This window comes from Sceloporus undulatus, chromosome 2, assembly GCF_019175285.1.
Source record: "Sceloporus undulatus isolate JIND9_A2432 ecotype Alabama chromosome 2, SceUnd_v1.1, whole genome shotgun sequence".
Lineage (NCBI taxonomy): Eukaryota > Metazoa > Chordata > Lepidosauria > Squamata > Phrynosomatidae > Sceloporus > Sceloporus undulatus.
In genome coordinates, this window is record NC_056523.1 from 257,298,933 (window position 1) to 257,322,307 (window position 23,375).

General features: G+C 41.9%; 1 protein-coding gene across 1 annotated transcript in view; it reads left to right on the top strand.

Moving 5' to 3' along the window:
• Positions 1 to 23,375, top strand: part of SYK (spleen associated tyrosine kinase) — a 54,649-nt gene that overhangs the window by 16,616 nt on the left and 14,658 nt on the right. Inside the window, 4 exon segments of the mRNA XM_042453209.1 lie at positions 10,431 to 10,569; positions 15,933 to 15,967; positions 15,969 to 16,015; positions 17,214 to 17,266. Of these exon segments, the coding sequence (XP_042309143.1) occupies positions 10,431 to 10,569; positions 15,933 to 15,967; positions 15,969 to 16,015; positions 17,214 to 17,266 (274 nt within the window).

Here is a 23,375-nt window from a genome sequence, read left to right on the forward strand (position 1 = left end):
GAGAGCAGGAGGAAAACTGTGATGCATTCATTTTTCCTAACCAAAGCCTATGAAGTGTTTTTGTTTTCACTGAAATGCAATAATCTATCCATGCATCTACTGAAACCTACATTCATGACTTGTTTACACAGCTTTTAAAATTATTTTTTAATGTCAGATCTGTTAACCTTTTTCTTCTTATTGCAAAAAGGAACTGTGTCTTCAACAGTGCTTCATGGATTATACTTTAACATTTATTAACCAGTTTTATTACCAGTTTTCTAAAAGAGGCAAAACCACCATTTCTAACATTTCTATTTTAACCTCTCACTTACTAACCTCTGTAAATTGGTGCAAATACTCAAGCTTGTTGATCTTAGTGGAAGTAAATTCACTTACCATATATACTCGTGTACAAGTTGACCTCATGTATAAGTCGAGGGAAGGTTTTAGGGCCAAAATCATGGATTTTGACATGACCCATGGATAAATTGAGGGTAGAATTTAGGAGACAGATGGTTTTAAGATCAGGTTGAAAGTGGAGGGGAAAAAAGAGAAGCTTAGTCATCAGAGGAAATGCAAGGAGGAGGAAGAGAAAGAAAGGTTTGGAGATTGGTTTAAAGTGGAGGGAAAATGGGGAAGTGCAAGGAGGAGGAGGAGAAAGAAAGGTTTGGAGATGGGGTTAAAGTGGAGGGAAAATGCGAGGAGGAGGAGGAGAAAGGTTTGGCTATTTGGTTAAAATGGAGAGGAAATGGGGAAATGCAAGGAGGAGGAGGAAAGGTTTGGAGATTGGGTTAAAGTTGAGAGGAAATGGGAAAATGCAAGGAGGAGGAGAAGAAGAAGGAAAGGCCTGGAGATTGGCTTGAGAAGGGAATCACCACACACACACACACACACACACACTCATGCCTCGCAGCTCTTTCAGAAGTCACTGCCGAGGCATGGAGAGTGGGGCATTGGAGCTGCTTTTTAAAGGACCTTTATGAGCAATTATTACTGTTTGTTGTTGTTAGCTTCCCTCCAGTCAATCTCAACCCATGGTGACTGCATTTACCCATATATAAATCGACCCCAGATTTTAGAGTCAATTTGGGGGCATAAATTTATCAATTTACATGCTATTTAGTGGAAGTAAATCCATAGAGTATTCTCTATAAATTGGTGCAAATACTCAAGCCTGTTGATCTCAGTGGAAGTAAACTGATGGAAAGTTTGAAGATTGGATCTCACTAATTAGTAGTCCATCCTGTGGTACACTAACACAGAGCCATGACGTCTAGAGTTGTGATGAATCAAAACACATTTTTATGTCTTTGCAGTATTTTTTCTAGATAAAGGGATACCACATGCCTTTCCATGACCCTCATTGGCATTTCAATATTCATTTTATTCCACTTATGAGGGAGTGCTGAAATGTTCTTGGCCTGAGCCACTTCCCAAAATCTGAGTGTAATTTTTTCACTATTGATTGAAAGACTGTTCTTTTCTAGTGTAAATTGCCAGTTTGCAAGATCGTAGCTCTAATTTCTGAATTTTTTCACATCATTGCTAGAACCATGTCATTGAAAACAAACAGCTTCATATATATGTGTGTGTGTGCAATTTTCAAGTGCACTGAATTCTGTGTAGTCATAAAGCTCCTGTTTCTGCAGAAGAAAACTCCAAAGGAAATCCATGCATGTATGATGCAAACACTGAGTGACAAGTGCCCATCATACTCTGTTGTAAAGAGGTGTGTGCCAACTTTCAGCATGGAGATTTTGAAACTGAAGATTCAGCAAGGTCTGGGAAGCCTTCAACGGTGTCAGCGCCTGAATTGTTGAGTGTCTTTATGACCTGAATCTCAACTAAAACAATTGCTGAGACACTGGAGTTATCCCGGGAATGAATTAGGTTTAGAATTCATGAGTAGCTGGCTATGCAGAAACTGTCAACCAAGTGGATGCCAAAATGTTTGAATGCTGACCAGAAACAAAATTGAGTGGCTACCTCCAAGTTGATTTTGCAGCATTTTGAGTGATCTAGGGATAATTTTTTGCACCAACTTGTCACTATTGATGAAACATGGTTATGTCACAAAGATCTGGAGACCAAACAACAAACCTTACAGTGGCTGCACTCGGGTTCTTCACAGCAAAAAAAAAAAAAACAAAAAAACAAAAAAAAATCAAGACTCAAAAGGTCATCAGGAAAGGACATGGCCACAGGTTTTTTTTCCAGATAAAGAATGTATATTTATGATTGACTATCTTCAGAAGGGTCAAAGAGTTAAAGCAAATTACTACTGTAACTTGCTGTGCCACTGGAGCCATTGAAGGAAAAACAGAAAGGGAGGGTGCAGAAAGTGTTCTCTTTTCGCAGGGCAGTGCACTTGCTCATAGGACTAGCAAGACAATGGATGTTTTGAAGAACTTGATCTGAGAACCTAGAACACAGTGATGGTGAACCTTTTATAGCCCGTATGCTCAAACTCAGTGGTGTTCCCTGGTGCGGGGCGGGGGGAGGGTAGGACTTCTGGAGGCAGGACTTCTGAGGGCGGGAATTCTGGGGGGACTTCCGGGGGGGGGGGACTTCCGGGAGAAAAACATGCAAGGAAAAAAATGGAGGAACTAACCAAATAATAGCTCAAAACAAAAACAAATTCTCTTCTTGACAGGAGATTGAAGTGAAGGACAGGTCTTGAAAAGGAGAAGGATTAAGTCTGGTCACCCTGAGCTAAAAACATCCATATAGATATAAATACATGCTACTCAGCCCTGCTTAAAATGGAAAAAGTTTTGGAATCCCCCCTGGACTGGAGGCTGAAACGGAGGATAGGTCTGGGAAAGGGAGGACCAAGTCTGGTCACCCTGAGCCAAAAACACTCATATCGACATCAATCCTCAGTTGTCTGCAGCATTACTGCAAATCTTCTCTATGCCTGCCACCACTTCCTTACTGCTCTTCCTTTTCCTTCCTTCCTTCTCCCCTCCTCTGTCCCTACTGCTGCCACTTCCCCACTGCTCTGCCTCCTCCTCCTCTACCCCTGCCACCACACCACTGCTTCTTTCCTCCTGTTCTTCCTGTTCCTTCCTCCTCCTCCATCCCCACTGCACCTGCCGTGCCATCAGAATTGTTTTGGAAGGGTTAAAGAAGCTTGAGAGGGGTCAAATGTGTTGAGCTTTGGAGTGAATATGTGGAATAGCATGTAAGTTTCATGGCTCAAAGTCATTCCCTTCTTCATTGAGCCAAGAACATTTCATCACCCTCTCACAGTTTCTAGTTCCACCACATGCAAAACAAGAAAACAGTTTCTTGAACAAGATGAGAGCAGGTTTGGAAAAATCCTATGCTTTGTTTTTATCTTAAAGGGAACAAAAACAAAAACAAAAGGTGAATTAAAAAGAACCTCAACACCCCTCAAATGCAGCCTAAATACCCCAAAGGTTAAGCAGGGCCAAGCCTGGTTAGTAGTTGGATGTGAGATCACCAAGAAATACCAAATACTGTAGGCTAAATTCCAGAGGAAGGCAGTGGCAAGCCACCTTGGAGTATTCCTTGTCTAAGAAAAGAAATTCATGGGATCACCATAAGTCCACAGACAAACTTAAGGCACACACACACAAAGCCCAATTGCAGCGGTCGGCAACCTCCGGCCCGCGGGCCTAATGTGGCCCGCGGACGCGACGGGACCGGCCCGCGCTCGCTACTGCCGCCAATTGCGCCGCCGATTGCTGCTGCTCCGGGCGCCATTTTGTTCTTTAAAGTGGCGGTGAAGTCTTGCGCGACGGGAAAAGTCGTGCGAGAGTTCACCGCCATTTTGATGAACAAAATGGCGGCGCCCATCTAAGAGCCGGTGTGTCTCTGGAGCTTGTTTTTGACGGGCTTCAGGGGGCCGCACCGGGCCTCCAAATGGGCAACACGTCCCTCTTTCCCATCCTCCTCCTCCGCCCTCTAGCCTCTTCCTGAGTCTACTAATCTACTAATCTATACTTCCCTCCGCCCCACCTCCCTCCTTCTCTCTATGGAAGAACGGAGGAGAAGGAGGAGGAGGGCGGGCAGAGAGCAGAGCGCCAGAGGAGGAGCCAGTACCCATAGCCAGCGGCCCACAACCCACAGCCACGAGAGAGGTTGGTTTTCATTGGTGGGGGGACTTAGGGGTTAATCAGGAAAGAGTGTGTGGCATGTATTTCCTCATTCTTTTGTGGGCTTGCTGGTAGCTTCCATGATGCAAAAACATGGTTATTCATTTAACAAAAGGTGGTAGACCATCGGGATAACGAAAATAACCCAAGGTTTTACGAAATTTTCGGGATACGACAAAAATCCCATAGGGAAGGGAATTATTGTTTTCGGTTTTAACGAATGTTGGTTTTTCGGGGTTACGAACAAAACTTTTGGTGCTTTGGTTTTTTCGGCTTTTTCGCCACGGAATGCGAGGCTTTTTCCCCAATTAGCGACCTATGGCAATTCGGCTTACGAAGGGCTTTTCGGGTTAACGAAAGCGGCCGCGGAACGAATTACTTTTCGTTAACCTCGAGGCACCACTGTCAATGTGCCTGTGGTATGCTCTTTCCAACAGCCAACACAGAGAACAAACCCCCCCCTCCATCAATGGGATGCTTGCACCTTTGTGGGTTGAGATGTGTGTGGAATGTATTTTCCTATTCTTTTGTGGCTTTGCTGGTAGCTTGCCCTGATGCACAACACATGTTGTTATTAATTTATGTGCCTTGGTAATTCTCTTTCCAAACCCCCCCTCCTCAAAACAATGGGATGTCTTGCACCTGTTGTGGGTTGAGAGTGTGTTGATGTTATTTCCTCATTCTTTTGTGGTTGCTAGGTAGCTTCCCTGATGCACAAAACATGTTGTTAGGATTATCTATGTGCCTTGGTTATCTTTACTTTCCACCACACCCCCCTCCTTCAACAATGGGATGCTTGCACACTTTGTGGGGTTGAGGGAGTGTGGTGCATGTAATTTCCTCAGTCTATTTTGTGGCTTGCTGGGTAGCTTCCCTGATGCAAAAAAACTAGTTGTTGATTATTTATTGTGCCTTGGTCATCTCTTTCCAAACCCCCCCTCTACAATGGGATGCTTGCACCTTTGTGGTGTGGTTGCGAGTGTGGTGCATGGTAAATTTCATAATTCTTTTGTGGCTTGCTGGTAGCCTTCCTGATGCAAAAAACATGTTGTTACATTTTTATGGTGCCGTTGGTTATCTCTTTTAAACCAATAACCCCCCCTCACACTAGGGATTGCTTGCACCTTTGTGGGTGAGGAGTTGTGATTATTTCTCATTCTTTTGTGGCTTGCTGGTCGCTTCCCTGATGCAAAAACATGTTGTTATTATTTATGTGCTCGGTATCTCTTCCAAAAACCCCTCACAATGGATGCTTGCACCTTTGTGGGTTGAGATTGCTTTGTGTGCATGTATTTCCCATTCTTTTGTGGCTTGCGGTACGCTTGCCCTGATGCAAAAACTGTTGTTATTATGCATGTGCCTGGTATCTCTTTCCAAAAAACCCCCTCACAATGGGATGCTTGCATCTTTGTTGGTTGATACGTGGGATGATTTCCTCCCTTCTTTTGTGGCTGTGGTAGCTTCCCTTGATGCAAAAACTGTTGTTTATTATGCATGGCTTGGTATCTCTTTCCAAAAACACCCCCCTCACAATTGGGATGCTTGCATCTTTGTGGGTTGAGCGTTGTTGCAGTATTTCCTCATTCTTTATTTATTTTTAGGCTTCGGCCTTGCCGGACGGGAACGAGAAGGAGAGGCCAGGCACATGCCCGCCTTCTCCTTACGGGTGCTTTGGTGGGAAGCTCCACCCCAGCATTTGGCTCCTGCCCTGGAGGGGGAGCGTCCCCACCCAGCATGTCGACCCGCCCCAGCGGCGGAAAGCTCCGCCCTGGTGTGTGGCTCCCCCCCCAGAGGGTGGAAGCTCCGCCCCAGCATTGTATCTCCACCCATGGCGGGTGGAAAGCCGCCCCCGGGCGGGTGGTAAAGCCCAACCCCTACTTCGGCCCCCCAGTTGTCTGAGGGACAGCAACCCGCGCCCCCGGTCAAAAGGTGCCTACCCCTGGCATAGTCAAACTAGCTGGCCTAGGGTACCAGGCACATAGGGGCCCATCAAATTTTGTGTTGTTTCATAATTTTACAAAATATAATAATAAATCTTCCGCCTTCCTGCAGCCCTGGTGTTCAGTGGTTAAATGCTGGTTACTGCAAGCCAGATCTTGTGAGTTCGATCCAGGGCTCCAAAGGCTGAATCGCCTCCATCCTTTCATAGGTTGGTAGAATGCGAGTATCCATCTTGTTGGGGGCAATTGGTTTTTCAGATTATTAAACTGTTTAGGGAGTGCTGAGTTCCCTATAAGCCAGTATAGAATGTAAATGCTAAATGCTCTGGCCAAATATTGTAATTATTAAACTAAATCATGTAAATGAATACAGCTCCTGGATCCTAGCCAATTGCCCACCTTGATTTCTGGTGTCAAGACTGCTCAGACATTGTAGCCCATAAAATACTGTACAAAGCATGTTTAGGAATTAATGAAACGAATGTAAAAAATAACATATATAGTTTAATTTGTATATTGTTTCCTTTTGATGGCCAATTGAAATAAAGGTGTAAAAGTTCAATTCTGAGACTTTCCGTCTTTTTTTTCTCTGTATTGTGAATTTGAGGTAGCTCAGTGCACTGAGCTGTTATTGGGCCAAAGAACATGAGCAAGAAGTGTTTTGGGCATGGTGGTGGTGGAATGGCGAGTATTCCTAGAACAAGGCTATGGCTGGCCAGGGAATCCTGTTCAGTAGGGTGGCCAGATGCGACATTGGACAGCCCCTGCACTGTCATGAAAACTGTCCCTATGGAAAGTCCTGCACTATTCACTCTTGAAAATGTGGGACCTCTGTTTTCTTTCTGGTCAAGCACTAATAGGCATACTTTCACACTGCAAAATGTTTGCTGCAGGGCTCATTACCATTCTGATTCGGGAAATGAATGATAGTGAAAGAGAGAAAAATATTTTCTTGTATTAATATTCATGGAATAATAATGTAAGATGAAGAAGTTAGGTTACAAACCTATATGCCAGATATGCCTTTCAAATGTTGTTGGACTGCAAATACCACCAGCCAAGCAGTATTGCCAGTAGTGAGGTTTGATGGAAACGGCAGTTTAGTTGTTGTTTATATATTATTATAAGTTTTATTTATATAGCGCTGTAGGTGTGACACACACTTTAATACATCTTTTAATTAGACGTCCCTGCCTTCAGCCAACACCTGAAGGGCTTGACTTTTTTCTCTCTTGTTGCCATGCTTACTTGAGATTAGTTCTATTAAAACAAGTGTGGTGTCCCAGACCACATTGTTGTTTGTGGGCCACAGGGTCCACAACATAATGTGCATTCACCCCTAAAATCGTTTCAGCCTCAATGGCCAATAGCACCTCTGCCACACTTCCAGGCATTAAGAAGCTCGCTTATTTATCTTATCTCTTACTTACCTATATACCTTATATTTCTTTTTCATTTCTTTTTTGGTTCCACAGCGCCCTGATATCAAAAAGGGTAATAACTGGTGCAGGAAATCCAATCACTTCCTTATTTAAGAGAAAGAGTTCCACTGAACCCCCTCTTCCAAAAAAAAAAAAAAAAAAAGGACATGTGAAAAGGAGATGAAGTAGAGATTGGCACCACCCAGAAGCTTGGGAAAACTATTGGCTATTTGGGAACAAGAAATCCCTCTAGTTTTGGGGATAGTGTTCAGGCATAGAAGTGATAATGTGGGCCAATGTAGCTCCTCTCCAGATGCAGTGGAGGGAACGAGCCCAGGAGAATGATGCGGAGTGTGTAGTGGAGTTTTGAAAAACTGCTACTTTTTAATGTTTTAGAGGACAGAGAGATCCTGCAATCTTGGCATCATTTGGGGCTCTTCCCTAACACATAACTTGTTATGACTGTTTGAGACTAGAGTTGCCAGTCATTGCTAACAATGGATGTAATGGGGTGGGGGGATAAAAATTCCCTATAGATAACTAATCTGAATCTCTTTCACCATCCCCTGCAAAAATTTAAGGCTTCATACTGAACTTTAAAACTTAAAAGTAAGGAAAGAGATTCCTCTAGTTGTGCAGCAACTGTTCACAGAAAGGAAAGCGTCCAGGGAATTACAAAACTGCATTGTATAATTCCACTCTTAATTCTGAGTGGTATTTTGATGGCCTGAATGCAAACTAAAAGAAACTGCAGAAGCTTTTCTAATTATCTAGCCTCTGCTGTACATTGCTAGTAAGTAGCTATTTACAATCCAGAGATCTGTATCTGGAGTGTTGCAACTGGTAGACATGCAGAAGGCTATGATAGAGGGCATACTTGGATTGCCAGAGTTTTTGCCTGCTATTGCAGCTGTATCTCCTATTGTGTCAAAAAGAGAATTCTGCAAGGTAAGCCATGGCCAGTAGACTAGTGGGGTGGGACTCTTGAAGGGGGGGCAAGACCTGCTCCTTCCTTGTCCTCCTTTAAGATATATAAAATGTACACATGCATTGAGTTAAATATTGAATATATTTAAATAAAACTGTTCTAATATGAACATTGTTACTTCCTTATTAAATGTTAAAATATGAATATGCATGAATGACAAATGAAAATACGCATAGTAAATAAACAAAATATTTTTATTCGTATACTATTTTGAGTGGGGAGGGGGTGCAGTGTCAACATGTAAATGTAAAGGGGGTCCCAAGAGTAAAATGTTTGTGTACCACTGCTGTAGATTGTTCAATGGATTCCTTATGACCCCAACCTGTTGCCACTAATTCAATAGTAGGCCAAGAAAATAGACCAAACAACTTCCAAAACAAGCTAAAATGATTTATTTATTATATAACCTCCATTTCTTTATTGTTGATTTAATTGTGTGAAGACCTACATTTTTTAACTTCAGAGAAAACTTACTGGTATCTGAAAAGCAAATTTGACTATTCCAGACATGAGTTGTTTTTCATACAATTGATGAATGCATAGGATTTCTTTGTATTCAGATGAATTAGCCAAATATTCCCTCCAGTTTTCCATTTATATCTTACATTTTGGAATTCCCCCACTCATCTTTTATCTGACTGTATCACATATTGTCAACATCTGAACTGCATTTCTTCCTGTATTTCTGTTTCATGGCTACCTTAGCTTATTTATAGCTGAGCCAAGAAATAAACAGCACACTAGAAACAGGAACTAGAAAATCCTACTCATCTTTGTTACTTGGAAATGATTTGACAAGATCACATTAGTTGTTCTGCCTCTATTTTCTTTTCTTTTTTTCAGTTGTACAATAAAAGAAACATGATAAGAGTTTCGGTCCCTACTGCTGTTACATACGACATTATAAAGATTCTTTTAAAATGGGGAATAACTGTAGAAAACAATCTAGACTTTAAGGTCGGATGCCATCTGTAAAGATTGCAAAAACTACTGTATTATTTATAGTGTCACCAATAAAGTGAAAATATAATTTGGGAGACCTTTGAATAGCACACTCAAAAGTGAGAATTTGTAAGCTTTACTGTCTGTTATGAGGAACATATGAAGCTAAGCAGGTAGTAAAATAATAGTGTGAATTAATCTTTATTTTATAACAAGATACACATGTTGAAACAGATGTCTTTTTTAATCAGAATTGAGGAAGTAAAAATAATGATGAGCATCTACTACTGTAGAAAGTTCAAAACAATATTTTTTCCTTATCTTCAAGCCATTCTGTTGAATTTTAGTTGGTAGGTGTCAGTGGGTTATATACCCCAGTAATCTCCAGCAGCAAATCGTGGTTAATACAGATAATTCAGAAGAGTGCAGAATGGATAAATCAGCAGCTTTATACTCTTGCAGGGAATATTATCGCTCCTGCAGGGGAAAGCACTACCAAGACTCCTGCAGAGAAGAGAGAGACCTGTTCTATCACCTACTCCTCTAATCTCTTTCTTCAAGGCTGCTGCCTGATTGTCTGCCTGATTTCTGATGAGTAAGACCATATTCATGGACCAGGTTCCAGGTTCCCTCAGGACTGAGATAATGAAGGGTGAGCATCACCTGCTCCCCCACCTGAAAGGGATATAAGGGGCTGCCTGGGTGGCCTGAAGGAACCAGCACATTCCTGAAGGAGCACTCATAAAAGGATGATTATCACTCCTGAAGAGGAAAGCACCACCAAGACTCCTGTGGAGGGACCTGTTCCATCATCCTGATGAGCGACTAGGGAGGATTTTGTTTTTAGTACATTGGTATATTACAATGTTATGTTTGGTGAAAAGGGTAATAAATAAACATTATTACTGCTAGTACTAGTACTACTACACTACTACTATACTGTCAGTGCCAGATAGGGAAGAAAAATAGATGTTATTGTAAGGATGAATCACCATTCAGTTTGATTTTTTAAAAATTCTTGTTTTGATCTTTGCAGAATCAGGGAAAGAGACAACAATGGATCCTTTGCTCTCTGCCTCCTCAATGAAGGAAAGGTTGCACATTATCGCATTGATAAAGACAAGAAGGGAAAGCTCTCAATCCCAGATGGAAAGAAGTTTGATACTCTCTGCCAGGTCTGTCAAGTGTCCAAGTGTTATTTATTATCTATATTGAGGATGTAAAATAGTTTTGGGTTGTGGGGTTAACATTCTTTAACAAATTAAGGCTGCCCAGCATCCATGCAGAGATACCCTGTGTTAGCACTTTGTAGCCTCTCCGCAGAATAGCAACATTCATCAATGACTGGGTGAAGCACAATGCACAATATGCAACTACAAAATGTAACCATAGTGTGCAGTGTTGCTGCATGTGCAATTCTGCTGTTTCCACTATCAGCAGGATATGTCTTTTGTAGAATGATTAATTATTCACCTAGCATGCATAACACATTTTACATATATAGTGCCCTGGTGGTGCAGTGGCTAAATGCCTGTGCTGCAGCCACTCACTCATAAACCACAAGGTTGTGAATTCAATCCCAGCCAGGAGCTCAGTGTTGACTCAGCCTGGCATCCTTCCAAGGTTGCTAAAATGAGTACCCAGCTTGCTGGGGACAATTAGCTTACACATTGTAAACCACTTAGGGAGTGCTTACCTGCACTGATAAGCGGTATAGAAATGTACAGTGCGCCCACCTCATACGCGGCTTTTTTGAAAGCCGCACAGGGAGGAAGGGGTGACGCATCCCAGGGATGAATGGGGCATGTGCCTGTGGCGTGCATGCCACCGCACCGCTGCACCATTGCATACACAAGCCCCATTCATTTAAATGGGGCTTGAGCATACATATTATTTTACGCGAGGGAGTCTGGAACGGATCCCCCGCATAAACAAAGGGTGCACTCTGTTTGCTACTGCAATTGCTATAACAGCCTAAATCAGTTTTGCTGATTTCTATGTATTTTGCTATTATCTGTTCTGGCAAAAAACAGAGAATAGTTTTTCTTGCAGAAGTTCCTTGCACAGTTTTCAGTTTACATAGATAATTAAGCTAATTTGGGTTATTTTTGTGGTTAAGCAGACAGCGTAGAATAGAAGTTCATTTATTCATGAAAATGGGAACATAATGAAGAAATGCTCTAGCATTTTTGTTATACCCCTATGAAATGCAGTGTGTCATAATGAGGTTAGGACTCTATTCTGAAGCATCTGATGTGACCTTTTTTCTATATAAAAAGTATGTTTTGAGTTAATATAAAACAGTCTGTGGATGCTCAAGCCCACATTATTTCCAGGGGTGGCAAGTGCACGCAGCTGCACTGTCATTAGAGACAACTGGACTTCAGGTGAATTCAGGTTGTCCCTAAGGGTGGAGTGGCCACATGCATGCGCTGCCACTGGGGAGAAGGAGAGCTTGGCGTCTGCAGATTCTCAAATCCACGGATGGCAAGTCTGTGGGTACTAAGGTCCCACTGTATCTGGTTTGGCCTATTGTGGAGACAACAGGCAGATTAAAACCTTGGCACTAGCCAATGGGAGCAAAGCGAAGAAAAGGTGGGGGCTGCTCCCAAGAGTGAATACCAGTAAATGAACAGAGCAGTGTTTGGAGTTAGTTGGGGAAGTTTTATTGAACCCTGAGGGTTAGTAGCCGAGGAGGCTGAGGGAGATTGCTATGAATTGTAGTTAAAAGGGGTTTATGTACACAAGATAGGTTGATGTCTATTGTGCCCAGAGGGGTGAAGAGCCACTGAGGCTAGGATAGGCTGCTGTGAGATCAGTTAGAAAGGGTTTTAGGTACCCAGATAGGGACGAGGAGCGTCTTTAATTAAGTTGTTGTAATGTCCTGCGGGAGATATAGTGCTTGGTGACTAGTAGAGTCACAGTTAACTAGAAAGGTTAAAAGATATAAAAGATTAAAAAAGGTTCTGAGAGACTTAGTCTGTAAGGGAACATATATAAAATTACAGGGGTACCCCGGGTTACGAAATTAATTCGTTCCGCCGCCGCTTTCGTAACCCGAAAATCTTCGTAAGGCGAAAAAGCCATAGGCGCTAATGGGGAAAAGCCGCGATTTCGTGCGAAATAGCGCCGAAAAGCACCAAAAAATTTTTCGTAACCCAAAATAACCTTCGTAACCCGGAACAGTTTTTTTAAATGGATTTTTTTCGTAACCCGGAAATTTCGTAAGGCGGCGCATTCGTATCCCGGGGTACCACTGTATAAGGAAACAGTTACAAAAACAAGTTAAAGAAACTGTTAAACCATGTAACTAATGAAGTATCTATACACCGTATCCGTTGTGAACACTATCCACTAAGAGAGGTATTGTATTCAGCCTGACTTGTAAATAAATTTATTACTCTGTTTCAACAAGCAGTTGTCCGAAGTGATTTTAGAGACCTATTAAAAGCACTACCAACATTGAGAAAAGTCTTTTAGGTTTGGGATACATAAGATAGTGGGTAGTGACTGTCAATGAATAATTGGTGCCAAGCTGGGAGGGGGGGATTTGAAACCCAGAGGACTGGCATCTGAAGAGAGTTATAGTGCAGGAGACACTGAAGAGAGTCCCAAGTTCGAGTATCCCCATTATAGTTAGGAGGCAGCTGAAGAGATAGTTGCCATCTTCTTGTCAAATTGGTGGCAGTGGTGGGATAAAAAGTACATTGTGCTGCCATCAGAGAAAAGTAGTTGGGTGGGTGAGTGTCATCATCACACCTATAGTCTGACTTCCTGTCAGAAATTACTGTAGGAACTGTTACAATCCTAAATTAAGAAACACTCTGTAGATTGCATAATCCCTCATACACACAGACAATGTATTTACAGTGTTTTTGTTAGTTTTATTATATGGACTACAGATGTACCACCCTTACAGTCATTTGTTTAAACTATCAGTAATTTGCATTCTGATTTGCCTGCATATAATTCTATGTAGAAAAATGACAATTTGTGCATTGTTCTTTTTGTTCAAAGAAATAATGTACATAAAGCAAACAGAATGAAAATGCAAATTGAAAAAAGATCAATCATCGGTGTGTTCATTCTTTTTGTTGATAGCTCAGTTGTGGTGCTATTAATAAACGAACAGAATTAGTCTATATTATATCTCTTGCATTTAAGTTACCGGCCATTCTGGTTTGGGGATGCAGAGAAAATGTGCTATTAATAAATGGACAGAACTAGTCTGTATTGTAAGTCTTGGATTGAAGCTACTGATCACTCTGATTTGGGGATGCAGAAAAAAAATGTAACTTTTCCAAATTCTGGAAATAACCTTGCTTCAGTGCCACAAGTTCTGAAGTCCCTTTCAATCCAAGATACATTTTTTAGCTGGAAAAGGAATAATGGGGATTTTTTTTTCATCTGTATTCAATCTGTGTCTGTACTCATTTGAAATGTGGTGCTGGAGGAGAGTTCTATGGATACCTTGGACTCACAAAAGGACAAATCAATGAGTCCTAGAGCAAATCAGGCCTGAGCCCTCCCTGGATGCCAGGGGAACTAACCTGAGCCTGTAGTACATTGGACATATTGTGAGAAGATTCACTCAGAAAGATAATAATGCTTAGCAAGGTGGAAGGCAGTAGGAGAAGAGTAAAACTGCACTGCATATGGATGGACTCAATCAAGGAATCCACACCTCTGAGTTTGCAAGACTGAGCACGGCGGTTAATGACAGGGTGACTTGGAGGTTGCTAATTCAGAGCATCACTATACATGGAAATCGACTTGACAGCAGTTAACAACAACAAAAAAATTAAAAGACATGCCACTTGCTTTGCAAATTCTGTTGTAGGTTTAACAAATAGATTAAGAGACAGCAAGTGATTTTTTTCTGGCATGGAGATGTTCCATGTGACTATCTTAGCAAAGAGGGGTTTGAGTTGTTGTTGTCTTTATGAGCGGGTATTGTAAATTTTTAATTATCACCTTTAAAAAGATGTGACCGAAAGTTTGTTTTGCTTTGTAATTATTAATTTATCTCTATGTAGTCACCATCCAGATTTACACATTTCCCCAGCGTTTCTTGATCCTCTGAATACCATTATTGTAGAAGTCTGCATATTGTGCCTTATGGGGACTGTAAACTTTAGTCACCTCTGGCACAAGATTAAAGGACACAATGAGCTAATTTTCTCAACATCATGCACTTAGGGATCAATGATGACACTGGCAAAATTTCATCAATATACCATAATAACTTCTGGATGATAATTATTACGATACCCCTCGTAAAACGCAATCGGCAGATTCTACAATATCAGGGTATTCAGAAGAAACGCTGGGGAAAATGTGTAAATATGAGGGGATACGTGAGATAGTTGCACTACAAATCAAACAACGGTCTGCCAATTTTTTAAAAAGTGATATTAAGCTTCACTATCCCTCATATTACCTACAAAAGCAAAAGTAGTACTGTACCGAAATAAAGTTTTTAAAAATTCATCAGACCAAGCAGGCAATATGGTAGAACGTTCAACGGGCCTCTTAGACTATTTTACTATCCTCAACCACCCCTGTTGAACTCAGAGTCCTTGCTGTTTGTAAGTGGAAAGACGATCAAATGTCAGCATAAGTCAAAACACTTTCTGGATAGTTTTAAAAGTAGTGTTTAAGGTGAGCCTCAAACATAAGATTATCACAGTGATATTATCGTGAATATACAAAATACAGTTTTGAACGAAGACCGACATCCCAAAGGAGTTGAGGCAGGAGCCCAGAATGGGTGGCTGAATTTTATATATTAACTGGAAAGATTGTGCCAAAATCTTTGGCTGTAGGTCTCAATGAACAGCTGTACAGTGGTACCCGTCGTGATAACGAAAGACCCAGGTTACGAAATTTTTCCGGGATAATAACGAAAAATCCCATAGGGAATTATTGTTGCGGGTTTACGAAGTTGTTTTTTTTCCGGGGTTAACGAAAAAAACTTTTGGTGGCTTTTTGCGGCTTTTTCTTTTTCGGCACGGAAGCCGGGCTTTTCTTCTTTCTTTCTTTCCTTCCCCAACTTTTTTTTGGTGCTTTGTTTTTTTTTTTTTTTTTTTTTTTTTTTTTTTTTTTTTTTTTTCTTTTTTTTTTTTTTTTTTTTTTTTTTTTTTTTTTTTTTTTTTTTTTTTTTTTTTTTTTTTTTTTTTTTTTTTTTTTTTTTTTTTTTTTTTTTTTTTTTTTTTTCGGTGCTTTTTTTTTTTTTTTTTTTTTCTTTTCTCCGCACGGAATCATCGCCGTGCTTTTTCCTTCCTTTCTCCTTCCTTTCCTCCTTTTCCCCACTTTTTGGTGCTTTTTTTTTTTGTTTTTTTTTTTTTTTTTTTTTTTTTTTTTTTTTTTTCGCTTTTTCGCACGAATCGGGGCTTTCCCCCTTTTTTCGCTTCGGGCTTTCGGGTGAGAACGGGTGCACGGAAGATTAATTTCGTAACCCGAGGCACCACTGTACCGTGTTTCTGAACTTTGTGCGTTTTCTCTCTCTCATAAAGTTTCCTATTTTCTCTCATGACAGCTAGTGGAACATTATTCCTACAAAGCAGATGGACTTTAAGAATAACACTGATCCAGTTCCAAATCCAGATTCCCACTTAAATGGTGAGTGACTAATATTTTTAAAGGAATGTGAAATCCATATACTGTGTGCACATTACTTGACCATATGATACATATGAGAACATAGCCGCCATGGATCAGTTCCCACAGACCATTCTGCTTTAGGCACAGCTTAGAAAGTAATTTTGAAGAAAAACTTTCAAAATCCTTATCAGTACCCATGGATGGAGGGATATGGGGAGCTGTAGTTCAAAACCTAACCTTTGCTAGTTCAGCATTTAGCGCTTGAAAGATTCCTAACACTGAAAGTATAAAATAACTAAGTGTTAAAAGTATGGATTGTCCTAATTATCTCTGAGAATCTCTTGCTTAAAATATAACAAACTGTCTGAAAAACCATAGTAACCTGTTTCATATAGGTAGAATTCAGAGACAAAGGCCGTTACAGACAGCCAAAATAAAGCTGCTTCGAGTCACAGTGAGGGTATGGTGTTTCAATGATGCATGTGTCTAAGAGTCCAGAAGCCACACCAAAGCCACGCTCCGCGGGAGCGTGGCTTGTGGTGTGACTTCTGGACTCTTAGGACGCAGCATCATTGAAACACCATACCTCCACTGTGACTCGAAGGCAGCTTATTTGCTTGTGGTAACAGGCCAAAGCCATGTTAGCTGGATATCAGTCTGCAAATGCGGGTATCGGTTGTCTAGGCACTCTCTGTGGAGGAGGCTGAAGCGGTCGCAGAGAAACGGGTTGTAGCATAAGCTTTCGTAGACTTGGTCTGCTTTCTCAGATGCTGGGTTTGAGGAAACTAAACCAAGGTCCGAACAGATGGGTCCGAAAAGTGGTATGCAGCCAACCACTGCGGATTGCTCCGGAACCAGCAACTACATGTGCCTGGGCCTGATCCAGGTGTCGGCACAGTCCTAAACCAAGCTGCGGGGAAAAGGCAATCCTATCCACTCTTCTTGGCCCAGTTTTTCCTGGATGGTGTGGCGTTGGTGTGGTTTCCAGTTGCATTCGTGGCACACATAATCTGAATGCTACACCCGAATGTGTCTGGAATCTGCGTCATTTGACCTTTGTGTTTCAGGCCACAAATTTCAGTAAGTTTATGCAGAGATCTTGCACATCTGCTCTGTGAAGGAAGTTTTAATTTCTTAGCCTTCTTTTCTCCTAAAAATCTATCTTGCTAAAAACAACTGATTATATTTCTATTAATAGTATATTTCATTGTATTAGGACAATTTGATTTAGGACAAACACCAGCACTTCCTAAACGTCACAGTAATAAGGTAAGAAAATACACTGGCAAAAGGAAAAGCAGTAATGCTTGTTTTTAGTAGTATTTTAAATCTCAAAATATTTCATTATTAATCTTTGAATTCTTAATAGGTGTGTTTTTTGAATGGTTAATGTCATTAATTTTCTTTAAAGTTTTAAATGTTGTGCATTATATATATATATATATTTAAATGCTGCATTTATTGTTGTTGAACACTAAATTGTGTAAAAAATATTGTGCCAGACTTGATATGGCTCTACAGCTGATCCATACAGCTCTGTATACATCTCTATCTGCTGCTGTCTTAATCTTCTGAGATAAGAAATAATGATTTTGCATTTAAACAACTAGTTCAAATGAATTATTCATGTGAAACAAAATATAAGTTCCTCAACCATAGTCATTTTTCTAAAAAATTCTGCTACACAAAGAATTTTAATAGATGGGAAGAACTGAAGTGGGAAAGGCTAAGGTAGGAGAACAGCATGAAAGAACATCATGGAGGCTCTGCTTAAACAGGGGTAGGCAACCTGCGGCCCGGGGCCGCATCCGGCCCGCCAAGGCCTTCAAGTGGCCCCCAGCACTCCGGCCCCGATTGCCGCCATTTCCCTTGTTTTTTTGCCGCTCGGGCGCCATTTTGTTTTCAAAATGGCGGCCGAAATCTCGCGAGACCTCAGGATAGCAAAGGTCACACGAGATTTTCGCGCCATTTGAAAAACAAAATGGCGGCCCCATGTAGCAGGCCTGTTGCAGCCCCTAGAGCACTCCAACAGGCTCCAGGGGCGGCAGTGGGCCTGCAGCAGGCTCCACCTCGCCCTCCTCCCCCAAGAGCAGGGAAGGGGAGGAGGAGGCAGCAGAAGGAGGGCAAAGCAGGGAGAAAACGGAGCCAAGCAGCAGCTGCAGCCACATTGGGGGGAGGGGGTTAGGTGGTGTTCTTTGCAAAATGCCCTCCCAGTAGTACTTTGTGGCTTTTCTTTGCTTGCGGCCTTTTTATTTTGAATTGCATTTTAGTAATCCCCATGCTGTAACTTTAATATTAATATTATTATTAATTGCCCTGGTGTTCTTTGCAAAATCCCTGTCAGTAGTACCTTGTGGCTTTTTCTGGGTTGAAAGAGTGCATGTTTCCTGCCTTTTATTTTGATTGCATTTTAGTAGTTTCCATGCTTGTAACGTGAATTATTATATTATTATGAATTATAATTTTCACTTGCCCTTGGTGTTCTATGTGCAAAATCCCCTCTCAATGAGAAAGAGGAGGAGGAGTGTGACTTTCCAAAGTGCATTTCTGTGTATTTTTGGTGCATTTATTGCTGAAAGGTCTGCTGTAACAATGATACAGTGGAGATGATGATGATGTGTTGCTGTCGTGGAAGCTCCACCCCTGTTATATGGCTCTGCCTGCTGGAGGGTGGAAGCCCCACCCCCAGCATGCGGCTCCGCCCGGGGGTGGACGCTCCACCCCGGTTAAGTGGCTCGCCTGGAGGGTGGATTCCCACCCCCGGCATGTGGCTCGCCCCCAGGAGGGTGGAAGCTCCACCCCCGGCTTCGGCCCCCCAGTTGTCTGAGGGACAGCAACCTGGCCCTCGGCTCAAAAAGGTTGCCTACCCCTGGCTTAAACTAAGGGTGACTTGGAGGTCTCTAATCATGGAACTACCATAATGCAAAATTGACTTCACAGTAATAACAAAACAAAAAACAAACCCAGAATAATAATATTTTTCTGAACATTTGCTGATAACCCAATCCTGAAGCTCAAGCCTGCTTTGAAACAGAACTGTCCTTTAGTTGTAAAAAAAAAAACAACCCTGGATTATTACTGAGGATACCTTAACAGCCCTGCTTAGATCTTGCAGACTTGGGGCCATGGCTTTCTGATTGAGTCTATCCATCTGGAATCACTTCCCTCTTTCCTTCCTATTGCTTCTTTACCAAACATTATCTTTTTCAGAGGATCGATATTTCTGTGAGTTACCTTCTGGCATTTGTGGGCATGTGATTTCTAAGCTTGTACTTATTTTAAAAATTAACATAGGAAATTGTCATTGTAAGTTATTTAAAAACAGCTGACACCTCCCAATTGCTCCTGTTGGTTTTCAAAGAGCAAAAGAGTGGCTGTATTATTGAATTGTCCAAAAAGCTATCTATTTGATTTATTTATTTTAAGGACAGCCACCACATTTTATAATCTGTACTTAAAACTGTGCGAGGCTAAAGTAATCAAGCTGATTTGCAAAAAAAAATTTTTGCCTGAAATATTTTATTAGTGTTCTATTTAAAATCATTGCATTACAGAGAGTGCTGCCACACACTGCAGAAGTAAGCAGTTTGATACTGGCTGTATCTGCCATGGCTCATGCCATGGAATACTGGGGTTTTGTCATCCAGAATTCATAGCATGATCCATGAAAGTTAAAGTTTTGTTAAACTGCTTTCTTTCTGCCGTGTGGTGGCAGTCAAGTCTAGGTCTAACATTCTGACATTAATAATGCATTCCTATACATGTCCATAGGATCATAAATGCATATGCATAAATATGTCCCATGAATGCAATAAGAATTACCCACAGATGAGGGGGTTGTAGGATTTAGCCTTAACGGTCAGCCAAATCTCAGTCCATGCCCCACCAAACTGGAACATTTGTACCATTTTCAGTTAACCACAGTGGTAGTTCAATCTAAACCTTCAGTAATGTTTAAACATGATAATTAAAACAAGCTTCCTTTATAAATAACCAAGAATTGCACTTGGTGTGTTTCAGTGATCCACAGTTGAAATAAATCTTAGTTTATGCCATTTCAGACATAAAATGTTAAAATGTGGTAAGCCAAGAATTTTGGAAGTGAAGGGTTCTGATTTCTTTGTGGCTGCACCAAGACAATAAACAATGTCCTGAAATGATAAACCATAGTTATCAATGTGTCTGGCAGAAGCAAATGATTTCAAAAAATTGTTTGACAGCTCCCTTGCTCAACAGAAATATTATTGAGTGGCATAGGCCAATGCACAGTAGGTCAGTTATACCTTCATATCCACAGATTTTTAGCAGCACAGACCAACCATCCATGACTTGAAAATATCCAGAAAATATAAATTCAGAAACAAACTTGATTTCCATTTATATATGGACAGGAGCATTTTTACTATGCCCATTGTATTTAATGGGACTGGAGCATCCCTGCAGTTGGGGATCGGGGGGGGGGGATGGAACCCGTGGATACCAGGACCCACTGTGTTAAAGATGTGGAGTAAAAAGTTTTAAGAAATGATTCAACTGACTGGTCAAAAAGGAAGTTCTCTACATGTGAATCATGGGGAATACAAAGAGAACAAATGAACTGTATTCTTGGTGGAATTTGAAAACCATTATTGTAGAAGATGTAAGGAAACTGGTATGTGTTAAATATTCTTCAATTTTCCTGATACACTTATTATCCTTTTGATATCCTTTATGGTTCTAGACTGGTCAACAGGTGGAATTATCACCAGACTCAAATCATACACTTTCCCGAAGCGGGAAGCAAAAGGTGCATAAAAAACAGTGTTTTATAAATAGATGTGTGGAAAGACTTACCTTCACTCAGCTTGCTCACAGCTCTTTTGATGCTTTTACTTTGTGCTTTGCTGTTAATCTCTCTGCACATTTCAGCTGTCTTCGGCTTTCACCTCTAGCTTTAGTTTGTAGCTTTAACCTATGGCTAATAGTTATTAAAAATAAGAATGAGGAAATTTGGTTGGATCCAGACTTCGGTTTGTTTAGAACTGACCAACTGAACTAAATGAGACTGAGCTTTATCTTAACTAACTTGTGAAACAAATTAAATTTGCATTCTTCTCTGGTTTACGGTAGTGATATAGTCTGTTATTATAATTGCAGTAAGTTAGAGAGATGGTAATTTTAAAATTAAATCTGAAAATTTTTAAATGTGGTACAGAATTATTATCTGCTATTCTGTACTCTAATAATAATAATAATAAAAAATAATAATTTTTTATTTAAAGACCAGCGGTTTCCGCAATGATCATCGGTGTACAAAAAATTGATGCACACAATAACAAAAAATGCAAGGCCTTTCTCCCCCGCAGAGGGTGTCGGGAGGAGGGCTCTCGGCCAGCCGGGCCCTTCTCCCCCTCAAGATGGTGGTCGGGAGGAGGGCTCTTGTCTTGCCAGGCCGGCCTCTCTCCCCCTCAAGAGGTTGGTGGGAGGAGGGCTCTCTCGTCTTGCCAGGCCTGGCCTCTCGCCCTCTCTCCCCCTCAAGATGGTGGTCGGAGGAGGGCTCTCTGTCTCCAGGCCAGGCCTCTCTCTCCCCTCAAGATGGTGGTGGAGGAGGGCTCTTGTCCTTCAGGCCAGGCCTCCTCTCCCCCCTCAAGAGGTGGTCGGGAGGAGGGCTCTCTGTCTGCCAGGCCTGGCCATCTCTCCCCCTCAAGATGGTGGTGGGAGGGAGGGCTCTCTGTCTCAGGCTGGCCTCTCTCCCTCAAGATGGTGGTCGGGAGGAGGGCTCTCTGTTGCCAGGCCAGCCTCTCTCCCCCTCAAGATGGTTGGTGGGAGGAGGCTCTCGTCTTCCAGGCCTGGCCTCTCTCCCCCTCAAGATGGTGGTGGGAGGAGGCTCTCTGTCTGCCCAGGCAGGCCTCTCTCCCCCTCAAGATGGTGGTCGGGAGGAGGGCTCTTACTGTCTTGCAGGCCGGCCTCTCTCTCCCCTCAAGATGGGTGGTGGGAGGAGGTCTTCTGTTTGCCAGGCCGGCCCTCTCCCCCTCAAGATTGGTGTCGGGAGGAGGGCTCTTGTCTTGCAGGCCAGGCCTTCTCCCCTCAAGATGGTGGTGGAGGAGGGCTTCTTTGTCTTCCAGGCCAGGCCTCTCTCCCCCTCAAGATGGTGGTGGGAGGAGGGCTCTTCTGTCTTGCAAGGCCGGCCTCTCTCCCCCTCAAGATGGGGTCGGGGGAGAGGGCTCTCTGTCTTGCCAGCCAGGCCTCCTCCCCCTCAAGATGGTGGTCGGGAGGAGGCTCTCTGCCTGCCAGGCCAGGCCTCTCCCCCCTCAAGAGGTGTGGGAGGAGGGCTCTCTGTCTCCAGGCCAGGCCTCTTCCCCCTCAAGATGGTGGTGGGAGGAGGGCTCTTTCCTCCAGGCCAGGCCTCTCTCCCCCTAAGATGGTGGTGGAGGAGGGCTCTTGTCTTCCAGGCCAGGCTCTCTCCCCCTCAAGATGGTGTTGGAGGAGGCTCTTAGTCTTCCAGGCCTCTCTTCACCACCACACGGTTTTAGTTTGCTGGTGTTTATATTAGACTTGCATTTCAGCATTGTGGCTGATTTGGAAGTGTGTTTTAGGCCAAAACAGATGGGTGTGGCTGCCAGCGGCTTGCCCTGGGTCCCAAAACCGGTCTCAGAATGGTGGATGTTTTCCACTCATATTTAGGGCTGCAGCGTGTGTTCACCAGGGCCCTGGGTCAATCAGTCTGGGATCGACTGTTTAGCTGCACGCTACCTGTTCATCTGCTTCAAAACTCATATTATTTTGCATGCAATGATTATTGGATAAATTAAAAATCAATCACAGTACAGAAAAATGTAGTCATGCAACTGCAAGCTGAAAACTTCTAGGGATAAGCTTGTTTCTTCTTCATGACAGAGTCTGACTGGCTACCTAATGAAATTATGCTTTTGATTTTTAGGGCAAATAAAAGATGAATTTTCACATATGGATTTCTTAATTTAAAAATGACATTGTGTATAGGGTTAAATACAAACACATTCAAGCTTAGAGTAGATATGATTACCTTAAATCCCACAGATTTCAGTCAATCTGTGCTAAGCCTGAATTGAATTGATAGTTCTCTGAAAATATATTTTAAAGAAACATTTCTTTTGCATTAGTTTGAAGCACCAAATGGTGCATTATAGCATACAGATACTTTTTTTTTATAAATATAAAATTTAAACTGCCATTCCTTTGTAGGTTTTGATGGTAAAATTGGAGGAGATACTGTATATATAATCACTATATAAAATATGGTTATGTAAACCCAGGAACATTTTTTTTTGTTAACTGTAATCACTTTACCCTACCCTACTACATAAGAACAAAGTCACTAGGTAATATCTTGCTATTAGTAAACATGGAGGTATGAACG